Source organism: Frieseomelitta varia, unplaced genomic scaffold (assembly GCF_011392965.1).
Source record: "Frieseomelitta varia isolate USP_RPSP 00005682 unplaced genomic scaffold, Fvar_1.2 scaffold_470, whole genome shotgun sequence".
Classification (NCBI taxonomy): Eukaryota; Metazoa; Arthropoda; class Insecta; order Hymenoptera; family Apidae; genus Frieseomelitta; species Frieseomelitta varia.
The window spans coordinates 323,751-336,259 of record NW_025110224.1 but is presented as its reverse complement, the minus strand read 5'-3'; the positions used below and the strand labels follow the sequence as shown (position 1 = coordinate 336,259).

At 28.9% G+C, this 12,509-nt stretch overlaps 1 protein-coding gene across 1 annotated transcript in view; it reads left to right on the top strand.

Annotated features, from left to right (window-relative positions):
- The first annotated feature begins 1,432 nt into the window (after nucleotides 1–1,432).
- LOC122532762 (disintegrin and metalloproteinase domain-containing protein 10) overlaps nucleotides 1,433–12,509 on the top strand; it is a 29,181-nt gene continuing 18,104 nt past the window's right edge. The window contains exons 1-3 of the mRNA XM_043661811.1: nucleotides 1,433–1,478; nucleotides 3,026–3,286; nucleotides 6,790–6,984. Coding sequence (XP_043517746.1) covers nucleotides 1,433–1,478; nucleotides 3,026–3,286; nucleotides 6,790–6,984 — 502 coding nt within the window. The remainder of the gene's footprint in view (nucleotides 1,479–3,025; nucleotides 3,287–6,789; nucleotides 6,985–12,509) is intronic.

Sequence of the window (12,509 nt, the reverse complement as noted above, 5' to 3'; positions counted from 1 at the left end):
ATTTAATAAGGCAATAATATACATATATATGTAAGGTGACTAGTTTCAATCGTAAACTATAATATGTGTCATACAAAAAAATAGTTCATGTAAGAAATGGATGATTTCGGATGAATTACAATCTGATGTAAATAGTTTTCTTGTAGATCAACGCTTAGATATTATGTAAAGATCACCTCCATTTTTTTAACCGTTTAAATGCTTTCTGCATTTTAAGTATGACAGACAAACGCGATCGCGATCATTTACACTCAAACGATTAAATGGATCGATATATTTTTTGATTCATTAATCGATGTAGCTTGATATTGACAGCAATCTACAAAAGGTATTAATTTAAGTATGTCGAAAAATTATCAGTTTAGGAGATATTTTAACCTTCTTTGTATGAAAGACGAAAAAAAAGACAAGAACAGTATTCTTATGTTCATAATGGTTTTTCATTTATAGATTTTAAAATTAAAGTTACAATTGAGATTGAAATATCTCCTAAACTAATGGTTTTTTGAAATACATAGATGTTAATATTTCTTTTATACGAAATGTCGGATTGCATTAATTAATGGATCAAAGAAATAAATTTAAACATTTAAATAATTAAATAATTAAATAAATAATTTAATTAAATTTAAGAATAATTTAAAAAATTATTTTTACATTCGTTTAAAAATATGAAGATGACCTTCGTTGTGATCTTTCTGCGTTCTACTATTTGCATCAGATTGTAAACTTCCCTCCACGAAATATTCATCTCTTACCTGAATTAGTTTACGAGTAATTTGCATTTATAGATCAAAACTGATTATTCTGTATGTAATTTAAATAAATATTATGGATTAACATAATACTAGTATGATAGTACGGTTTTGTAATTACCAGACCAGAGACCAATTAAAAAATTGTGGAAGAAATTGGACAGAAGCATGAGAAAAACATATCCAAAATCAAGGATAGACGTATGAAATTAGAAGAAACTTGAAGAGCGATATCCTGAATTATAATACGCATATATTATATGTATATAAATACCCTTCGTTTTTAAGAAAATTCAATTTCAGATACACGTCTACTAAACTAAATAAAGTCTGCTTTCTTTAAAGCGAGATCTTAATAAATGGAAAAATTTTATTCATATATGTACATCCATTTTCGCAGATGGAATACTCTTCTAGCGATTATTCACTCTTGTCTAATTTAGAATTAGCCAAATTTAAGTGTAGTTAATAAATTTTCAAATTCAATTTTCTCGAACACGAAGGTTTAAGTGAAAAAATTTTAGCCTTTCTTTTCGATTTATTTATTTATTTTTTTTTTTTTATGTAGAATAACTTTTTCAACTGTATCGCAGGATCGGAAACATCCTGTACATATGTTTGTTGAACGTGTTTAACGATATTATTTTTGTTATTATTGCTATATATTATCTAAAAATATGTCATATGCCTTGGAAGAATACTATGGCAGTAATAGCGGCGAGTGTTAGCGATTCAAAATTGTCAAGCATCGATAAGAAGCAAGTTACATACACGCGGGTCCCCTTGGGGACATAAATCGGAAGAACGATGCATAAATGCCGCTTCCTTTCGTCGCGTCGTGCACGGCCGCACCGGAACCTCACAAAGAAAACCTATCTAACATAAATTCATTCTTGAAAATTACGAGCCGTATCAAACTGAAGGAAGACCATTGCCAACCACTGTGGGACACTTTGTCTCGTTGAGGGGGCAGGACAGTTTGACGGGCCTAAAAATTACGAATACTTTGGAGAGCTAGTAAAAAAAGAAGTACATATTTGATTGACACGAGCTTTTGTGGTTTAAGACATTATGTATTATAAAAAGCAACATTAAAAAAAAAAAAGAGAACTCTTATTTAACTTTTTAACGGCATCCTTTTACATTGCCTATCGGTGTGCATGATTCCAGCCAAACAGGATTAGCTGCAACAAAAAGGCGAAGAAAGTTTAAAAGTAAACGATATTCTCTAGGGATTGACGATCCAACATTTTCATTTTTGTGAAAATTATGAAAATAGCAGCTATTTGTTTTTTAAATTTGTATCGAATTTGTGCCAAAAATTTCTACGTTTTTTTGTTTATATTTTTCGAAATTGTTAAAAATTAAGAAATGTTCGATCGTCAATCCCTAGTAAATGTTACGCTAAAGATACGTACCAAGTTTCACGGTAATAGGTTGGTTAGATTCCGAGATATCTTGCACACCGTTTCTAAAAACCTAGTTTCGAGAAAAACGCGAAAAATTTCAGAACGTTCATTTTTCATATGTATCCTTTACTTACTTTTTTTACTTATATGTATATATCGCGGCTCACAGTTCTTACAATTCACAACTAAATTGAATCCAAGTCCCCTAATATTCGATTCACCAAAAGTAATATTTGAATCATACGATTTGCACTTTATAATACTGTTTAAAGTTGTAAACAGTGATGCAATTTCAATTATTCTGCATCCGCCGATATATTATTGTACCCCAAAATAAATCATTTTAAAAGCTAGGACCTTTTGTATCTTATTTCTAAAACTTCAAACTACTATTTAAAACAAAACAAAAAAATCGATTTTTTTCAAAAATTTCAAACTGTTTTGACGATTAACGGAACCGTGGATCCGCGTGACAACTTCAACAAAAATTCCCAAAGCGGTTCGACGTCGCATTGTTTGTCTCATTCCACCTCGCAACGCACATGTTGCTTTCATTTTCATTTACGAAATTGGTGAGAAAGTAGAAAGTGCGAATTTGGAAGAAAATTGCGCGCTATTCAGGAGTGCGAACTGACTGGGAGAAAATAAATCAGTTATTCTCAAACGGCCTTAAAATCTATGACGAATATTTCGTTATCTAATTCTTAATTCATTATCTAGATATTTTCATATCTATTTCATAAGATCTAATTTTCTCTTCATATAATTTTTCCCCGCCACAAAAAGTAAAAAATGCTCTCGAAACGTATCGTTAGAGATCGAAAGAATCTAAAGCATTGTCTGTTCACTTTTCTGTTGCAGCTCGTCGATTGAACGAATATATTCGCCACTACGAACCTCTCTCTTACCCAACTGAAGAGGTCCACCGAGGTCACTTGAGGGCCAAGAGGTCGGTTACCCGCGACAATTCTGTGACTCTGAAGTTTCGTTCGCACGGAAGGGACTTCCACATCCGACTGAAGCGAGATCTGGCTACCTTTAGCAATAACTTAATTATCGAGGGCCCTTCCGGTCAAACGGAGGACCTCGATACCTCACATATTTACCAGGGCCACTTAGTTGGTAAGTTCTACCTTTGATCGTTCTTCTTTCGCTTACGTGCTTCTACGATCTGATTTGCGTCGATTCGGCGCGAATAATTTTCGAAGATCCCTTTTAGCAACAGGGGGAGAGACGGCAGGGAAAATTATAAATAGAAAATGAAATTTCTTTTCACCAGTTTATACTTATCTTCTTCGTAGAATCGTTTTTATCGATGTTGCAACCTGAATTAAAAATATCTTCCTCCGGCATTCAGCTAGTTTAGAACTCGTCCTTTTGGAAATTTCATGAATATATACTTATGGCGGATTCTCGAACAGCGTTATCCTCTTTCCAAGATAGAATATTTTATATGTTTATACTTTTTTTTTTTTTTATTTATAATGTATCGATGTTGGAACAGAGAAAGTTTTCAGTGAAAAGATTCTGATCGTGAAATTTACGAAGACGTGCCTTTGAGATCAAAGGGTGCAATTGTTAGACATTTAATATTAAACATATATAGTGCATATGAAAGAAAAAAACAAACACTTAGTGAGTAATTATAAACTACACTGCGACGCGAAAAGTGATTTAATCATAAATCACGATCTCCGTATACAGTATAAATTACTAGCTGCTTTCTTCTTACGTCTGCGTTATCTTGGACGTTTTATGCAACATAGTCCGAGTTCTTAAGCCAGCCGTGATACCAGGTGTGGCACGCAAAAGTGCGTGTACATACTGGGTGAAACCTTTATTTCCAGTCTAATAATTTACGGGAGTTGGCACAAAGGGGGACATTTTAAATTATGGATTGGTTCGCTTGTTGGAATGGTTTATCTTTCATTTTCGTGCTTGCGATCCAAGCCACCTGGTTACGTCTACATATTTATCGCGGGCTGAAAGAAAGAAATATATATATCGCTCCCTTGCGACAAAAGCAGCAGAATCCTCGAGAAGAGTATATTTTTCAGGAGAAGCAGTAATCTAATTTTGAAAAAATTAAATATTATTTTGTTAATTGAAGGAACAATCCAATTCAAAGTAATTAGTTACTTACCTTGTCAATATGTGTTTGTTCACAGTAATAGTTGAGATAGAATTCATAATAAGCAGCAGCACAGTGTCAAATGAATGAGAAAGTAACATAATTTCTTTTCATCGGCCAAATCAGCAGTGAAAAAATATTCAAAAATCTTGTTACATCTTATGAAAGAATGAATTTATTGTAGTAAATGTTATGTCATGTTAACAAATGAATCTTACAACAAAATCTTTTATTATTCCCTTACTGTTCGAATACTTTTGTCCACGTGTGTGTCTTTTGATTCTAGAAAAAACTATTTTAAATTTGCCGACAATCAGTAACGTAATGTCAGCGATTGTTAAATAATATTTTTCCTAGAAATATTTATTCCACTATATGATGAAAAACACGAACAATAATAATCAGATATGATTCTTTATTTTTTAAGAAAGTTTAATAATTTATAAAATAAATTTTCTATTTCAATCGAATTTGAAAGGATGTCAATTAAAAATTTAACATGTACGTGATATATATTTTTTTCTATGATCCTCGTGTTTTGCTTTTCGATTGTGTTGTTTTCAACGTAATTTGATCAATGTAGCTTTAGCCCAGTTTGATAGACTGGAAATAAAAATAATAAACTGAAAAAGGTATTTCACATTATATTCCCATTTAGTGAATGACGATGACAAATTATTTTTGAATGAAAATGTGCATCTGATAAATTCTCAAGCTTGATTCTCTCGAAAACAAAGCAAAAAATTTTATTCTACATGTAGAACCTCCTGTTAATTATTCTCCGTCACGTCTAGAATTCAAGTAGCTCAAAAAATTTTCAAGTAACTGAATCGATTTTCTTGGAAACAAAGACTGAAAAAATTTCATTCTTTCTTTTCAACTTGTTTTTTTACGTAGAATCTCTTCTTACCTCGGTTGTACCATGAGGACGTCTTGTATATACATTTAAACATGTTTAATCAATAACCAAAATAATTGGAACCTCGGTTTTATACAGATTTTTCCGAATATTTTTCAATTTATTTCAAAATATGTTTTCTATGGGAAAACATCAAGATAGAATAGAAGAGCAATTTAGTTTTCATTTTCACTATAATATTGCAACACACTGCAACAAAATTTGTCAATGACCGTTAACAATAGTTTTCATCATAAAGAGAAAACGAATATGTTGCGCTGAAAAAAAGAAAAATCAAACTATCTATTCGATTCTACAACAGACAATCTCAGTCTCGATGTAATAAAAATCTTGCAAGAATACTTGCTAGACCACGGTCGAATCGAAATTGAGACGTTACCTAACCGAGTTGTGTAAAAAAAATAAAATTACCGATTAACGATGAGATTTTTCCAATAATCTTCAATTGCAATCAACGATTACATTCCAACTTCAGTTGTTGATCATAAATGACGATTAAATTCGTACCTTTTAGTTGCAATAAACGATTAAACATCTCTAATTGTTAATTACGAGTAATGATTAAATTCTTATTAACGATTGAGTTCCTTTTAATTGCAATCATGGATAGCCTTATTAACGATCAATTGCTGAAATTCTTTTTGTAGTGAAATTAGTTTTTACATGTCTTTTTGTTCGCAGTTAGAGATCGAGACACCTTGAAATAATATATAGAAAAATGATGAGGCTTTCGTAAGTTCGTGAAAAGTGAAATAATACTAATATTATCAGACATTAATGTCTAAATGCAACGAAATAAAGTCTTTTATTATTGCTCGTTTATTTAATAAACAATTTATTAAAAATAAGTTATAAATTTATTTAAGATTTGAAGAAATTTTAAATAAGTTACTTAATTTTACAACTTGACATACGTAGTCGTTCTATACTCCTCTCGATGATATAATATAAATTAGGAATACGTTTTATTTTGATTAAATATTTTAACCCTAAAGTGATGACGGTGGTTTATTATAATTTCGAAGTGCACCTTCAATTTAAAATTGAGATTATAATTATAATCAATTCAATGTAATAAATAACAATTGATAATTGATGGATAACGCTATTGATCAATTAAATCAATCGATTTTTCGACGATTAACTTTATTAGTCACAAACATCAATCAGTTAATTAAGCTAAAAATTTTAATCGGTTAATGCCCAACTCTGATTACCGATGATGTTTGTACATACATTATGAACAATTGAATAATATTTGATCGAACCAAAAGCGGAGTGTGAGCGAATCCATAGTGTGAATCGAATTTCGTCGTTCCATAATCTATGCGAATACATACATCTAAATAATTAAATAATTTCATTGAATCAAAGAGCAGAGCGTCAACAGATCGATAGTGTGCAATAAAAAATAAAAATGAAAACATTTTTTATCGCTGTTACTGCTCAAAAAAAAAAAAAAAAAAAGAAAAATGAACTGTGGAAGCTTCAGATAGCGTATTATATTCGTGGAAAATTTGTCTGAAATATTTCTAGTTGGCAATCATCATTAAATGGAGCCATTGTTATTTGTAGGTGAACCTGGCAGTCACGTATTTGGAAGCATCAGCGATGGTGTTTTCCACGGAAAAATCATTTCGCCTCGCGGTGGCGCGTGGTACGTGGAGAAGGCGCACTATTACTTCCCGCCGCACGAGATAAATGACACGTTACATTCGGTCATCTATCATGAGAATAACGTCGGCGACCCGTACGCCCATCTTCGAAAAGGTACGTCGAACTTTTTTCAATTCATTAGGTTTTCTTTATGTTCTCTAATGTTAAATAACAATATCACGACGACCATTTGGTCCAGAAAAATGTTAAATCAGATATGTACCGGTGATTATGAAAGTGATCATACATTTTTTGTTTCGAGATTTTGATACATCAACACAATATATGAAAAAATATAAAAATATTAAGAGTACTAATAAAAGTAAAAATATTACTAGTACTAATAATATTAGTACAGTAACACATAAAGTATATAATCAAATATTTGCTCCTACAATGTAAATATTTCCTTTGATTGTAAAATTTTATTTGTATCTTATAAGTAATTGTTTTTTTCAAACTACTTTTAATATTAATTGAATAATTAAGAAACGACTTATAATCATTTGCATTTTATAATTGTAATTTTAATTAATTCAAATAGAATTTTAATCTTGTAATCATCATTATAATCATAAATAGAATTTTGACTTATAATCATTTATATTTGTAATTTTAATTAACTTAAATAGAATTTTCAATACTTTAATATATTTGTGATGAAATTGGTGGAATGTAAGACGGTAAATCCATCATGTCATCATATCTTTTCTTTGTTGCTGGCCTGAATAGCATATAGTAATTGAATATTTAGCCTTCCTTTTTTGAGGGAAAAATTGAAAACTTCGGATTTAACAGCACTACTAGATTAGATATTAAATAGATCATCTATCTTATAAAACATTCTATATGGAGCTTTATATGGGGTAGTTTTTAAAATCTCATCCATTATATTTGTAACTAATGGACAAATTTTCCCTTGGTACAGTTTATTCTGCTTATTGTTGATTCCCTCAGTTGATAGAAAGAAATCTTTGTGCACCATTCATTCTACAGAAAATGGTTTCTCCTTTTACGAAACCGTTCTATTAATTTATAGTAATGTTTGGATATGTACAAGTAATCCGTTTCCTTTATATTCAGTTCTATCAAATCAAAATTGGTCATTTGGTAGAAAGGAAGTCAGACATCAAAAATTTGTAGTCTATTGTTTCAATACTGCTCTCTTCAGACTGAACAATCTTTCAATGCAATCCATATCAGTGCTACTTTAATATTACGATTCTGGTTAGAACAAGTATCACTATACCAAAAACGGTACAAAGAACCAGAAGATAAAGATATTCACTCTTACGATTCTATCAAAGGATCCAACTTCTCTCTGGTGTGATGTGTGCAACGTTGCAATAGAATATTTACTTTTACACTGCACTTTCCATAATAAAATTCCAAATACAATTTCCCAATACAAATTGGAATTATCACTTAAGATAATTTAAGTGTCAAGAATTCAAAACCTATTAGATTACAAATGAATAAGAAACCCAAATTAATTTACCACCCCATTATAACAATGATTTCTCTCTGATAACTTCACATCAAGTTGCCATTAATAATCTAGCAGTTGATGCGACATTAAGCTCAAGTTTAAAAAATGAAAAAAACGTCACTGTGAGCCATTATATATTTTTGTTATATTACTTTAGTGTGCTTTTTCAAACTTATGCTATTTCAAACATACATACTAATATTATTATTATAATGAAAAGTAATTTCTTCAAGAATCAAATCAGATTTGTTTTCAGAGGAAATAAAAAAATGTGACTTGGGTCTTTATCAAAATAAACGTGTTTTGTTTGTTTTGTTTCCTCTACCGATCCTATCTGATAATTGAATTTTCTGTTATTTTTCTAAACTAACAATATTATAATTTAAATACATTTAAAAACAAAATATCTACATATAAATTCATTTTTTCACATTTCTGATTTGGACTACTTTTATTTATCGGCATATATCATAGATACAAAAGAAAAAAAAAAATGAATGAGAAACGATAAAACTTTCCCAATTTAACACTATAAATACATTATGTTATTACAATTAATACACTTGAAATCATGCAGTGCGTTATTCACGATAATTAATTTTAATTATACATCTGCGCGTTTCCATAGTGGATTAAAACAACAGTTTCACGTACTATATGTGATAAAATGTAAATCCCGTTTGTCATTATTAAAAATCTTCATCCGTTTACATGTTCACGAAGCATAATGAAATTGGTCCTGTGGCAAATTTGTTTACGGAAATGTACGAACAATATCAAAATAAAATCTGAAAATAACGACAGTAGCATTGATAATATGTTTGCACTGTATTGATAATAACATTCACTCTGTATATAGGTATTATATAATTCAGTATTGCAAAAAATTAAAGTCAGTCACAATTTTCAACATCTTTCACATCTTAATAAATTTTAAAGAATTGAATTACGCGAGATTAATAATTTAATTAGTAATTTTGTCAATTATTATTGTATTTCACACATATGCACGTATTAATAATACATTATTTTTTACTATTGAGTTACTGTGGTTCTACATGATACAATTACTATTTCTAACGAGCAATTGAGGGCCGAATGAATGTTTTTGCTACTAGAGTGTATATTCTCGTTCAAAAATTTTAGGACACCTTTTTATTTTTAACACTTCAAATTGGGTCGTTATCGTGGGCAGTGAAATTTTACTCGTAAATTTTTTGAAACAAATTTTTAAATGTTTGATTTACCTTTAAAGGAATAAACCTTTTAAAGGTTTGATTTAAAAACCGATTTTATAATGTAGAAAAAGCTTCGTTGAGTAATCCAAAATTTTTTTACATTTTTTGAAAGATTCGAAAAATAAAGAAATTAGTTTCGAAAAATAAAGAAATTAGTTTCCTTGTTGTTATTGTGTTTCAATATTCAATATAGATGAATATTGTATTCGTTAATTCTAAACTAATAACATTCGAAAATTATATTCTTGCTCAAAAATCTTAGAACACTTTTTATAATTAATAGATAATGAAATTCTTTAACTGCATGTGATACATTTGTTAATATATTAACACTTGGCAGACTCTTTCTTGTATAAAGTAATATTTAATTTAATAGTACTGGTAAATAATATAATTTTTTAATTCTTCCAATTTTGTAGTATTCTAAATGTAGTATTTGTTCTAAGATTTTTATATGTGAGTGTAAGTTTCAAGTAATTATCAATTTAATAAATACATTGTTTAGACTACAGTGAATCTCGTTAATATTCGAATATTAAATACTAAAACTGTCATAATTTTATAAAAAAGAAATCGTACAATGATAAATTTGGACTTAATAGAAATATGCTTTCAAAACGCATCTTCTCCTCTGCTTTCAAAACAGTTCTTCTCTAATATGTTAAAAATTTTCTTAGTGTGTGAAAAGATTGAAAAATTCTTTTCGCGACTGAGTCTACAATGGATTTGTAGATTGAAACTATTACTTTATAACAATCTCTCAAAACTTACCGTACGACACTTTTCATTAATTTATTGAACTTTGAATATCAAACGAAAACGAAAATAACGATGAAAATGTTACGATTTCTTGGATTTTTATTATATAAACGTAACAAATTTCAATAAAATGACAAGAAAAAATCATGCGCCAAATTTTCGAGAGTTCGTGAGTGAGAATTTATAGCATTTTCAAGAAGAAAAATATCTTCGCTTGTTCAATTGAAAACCATTTTAAAATAAAATAAACGATGCATTTTAAATATAGAAGCTGCAGACTTCAAAATTTGGTTACAACAGCTTTGTTATTACATAACATTTTTTTTTTACAAATTATAACAGTTTCAATATGTAGTGTTCGAATATCGTTTCAATATTTAGTGGAAGTCACTGTAGATCATCTAAAAATAAAAGACGACAGGACAGTGCTTATGAAATATACTGGGAAAAAGTTACACGTTGTAATCAAAGCAGAAATTATAAATTATTAAAATGAATATGAATATTTTTATGTATGTAATATGTTTGAATATATATTAATATACATCCGAATTATATATATATATATATATGTATATGTATAATTCTATATAAATATTCTGTATATAATTCGGACATTCGTACAATAATTTTTATTTTATTAATTAATAACAATGATTATGGAATTACATTCAGATCTTCAAATTTTATTAGAGACACAAAGGACGTTGAAAATTATAAATGGTTTTAAATTTTTGGCCAGGGACTATAAAGTAATTGTGCAAAGTAATTTAGATACGATATTACTATAAAGAATGTTTGAAATGCAGTTACTCTGTTCTGTCATATCCCAACTTAATGAAATTTTTTACTACGTAGTGTACAGGTACACATTTTTTTGGAATAATGAACTGCAAAAAGTGATTAAAGTTTGGACGTGCAGTGGCTAGGGATTAGCTTTTTAACGCGTGATGCGCGAACGAAACTAACCACGTTGTCCCTCCTCGTATTTGGAAAATAAACTTTATCTCTCTAATATATTTCAACACCTATTTTGCACTCTAAAGTCAATCGAATTAACAAAACGAAATTTTCAAGCTAAATCATTATTTACTTTAAATTTCCAAAACATCGTGCTGCAATGTAATTAATTAAAATAGAGTGCACTTTGTGATACATTATATCAGATCGTTGAATAGATTTGTTTTGTGATAGGTTCACGCTCTCTATGTTATGTTTTGCGAATGTAAAATTCAAACGATCAAAATGAGTGAGTAAATTTGCACGATCGTAATTTAGTTTTTGATCATTAGCCACACGTGAATTTTATAATTTTTAAAAATATAATTTTTATATAATTTTTAAAAGATTTTAATGTATTTTAATAAATTTTTCTTAAAATACATTAACAACAAAAGCATACATATATCAAAATAAATTTTCATTGTATATTTATTTGTGTAGCATTCTTATCCCATCTACGTTGCACAGATTACATTGAATAAAAATTATACAGTGCAATAATAAATAGTAATGAAGCTTAAGAGAGCAATAAACTAGTAAGAAATGATTTATTAAATGATTAGTCGCACTTAAATTAAAATAAGCGTGAGATCATTAAACAATGTTAATCTTTCATACGATGTATAATTAATTTTAATTTATTATTTTCTGAAAATGGACAAATACTACATTCACATGCTTGCAATCGTATTTATACCTATTGTATGTTATAACAACTCGATCATAACGTAAATTGATTTGTAACACCATAAAATTTTCATCAGTATAGTGTATCAACGATATTAATATGGCAATGCATTCGCGATTAATTAAAAAAGAAAATAATTATTATGAAATCGTTGTAAAAAATTGTCCTTCCCTTATTTTTCTAACTTAATTTATTCCTTGTCGTCAAATTGACACAAAAAGTTAATACCTACGACGAAAAAATAAATAATTCAATTTGTAAATTTTTTTTATTAACAATAAGTAAACTGTTCTCTCTGTTTCTATGTTCAATTTCCATATTATGATCTTGTCTTCTTTAGTTTTGTCTAACGTTATGATCATTTATTTTCGATTTTCATTTATTATAATTATATTCAAGAGGTCTATACGCATCTTCGAAGAGACAGTAGATTTAATGTATAATAACGTCTAATATTTAGTAA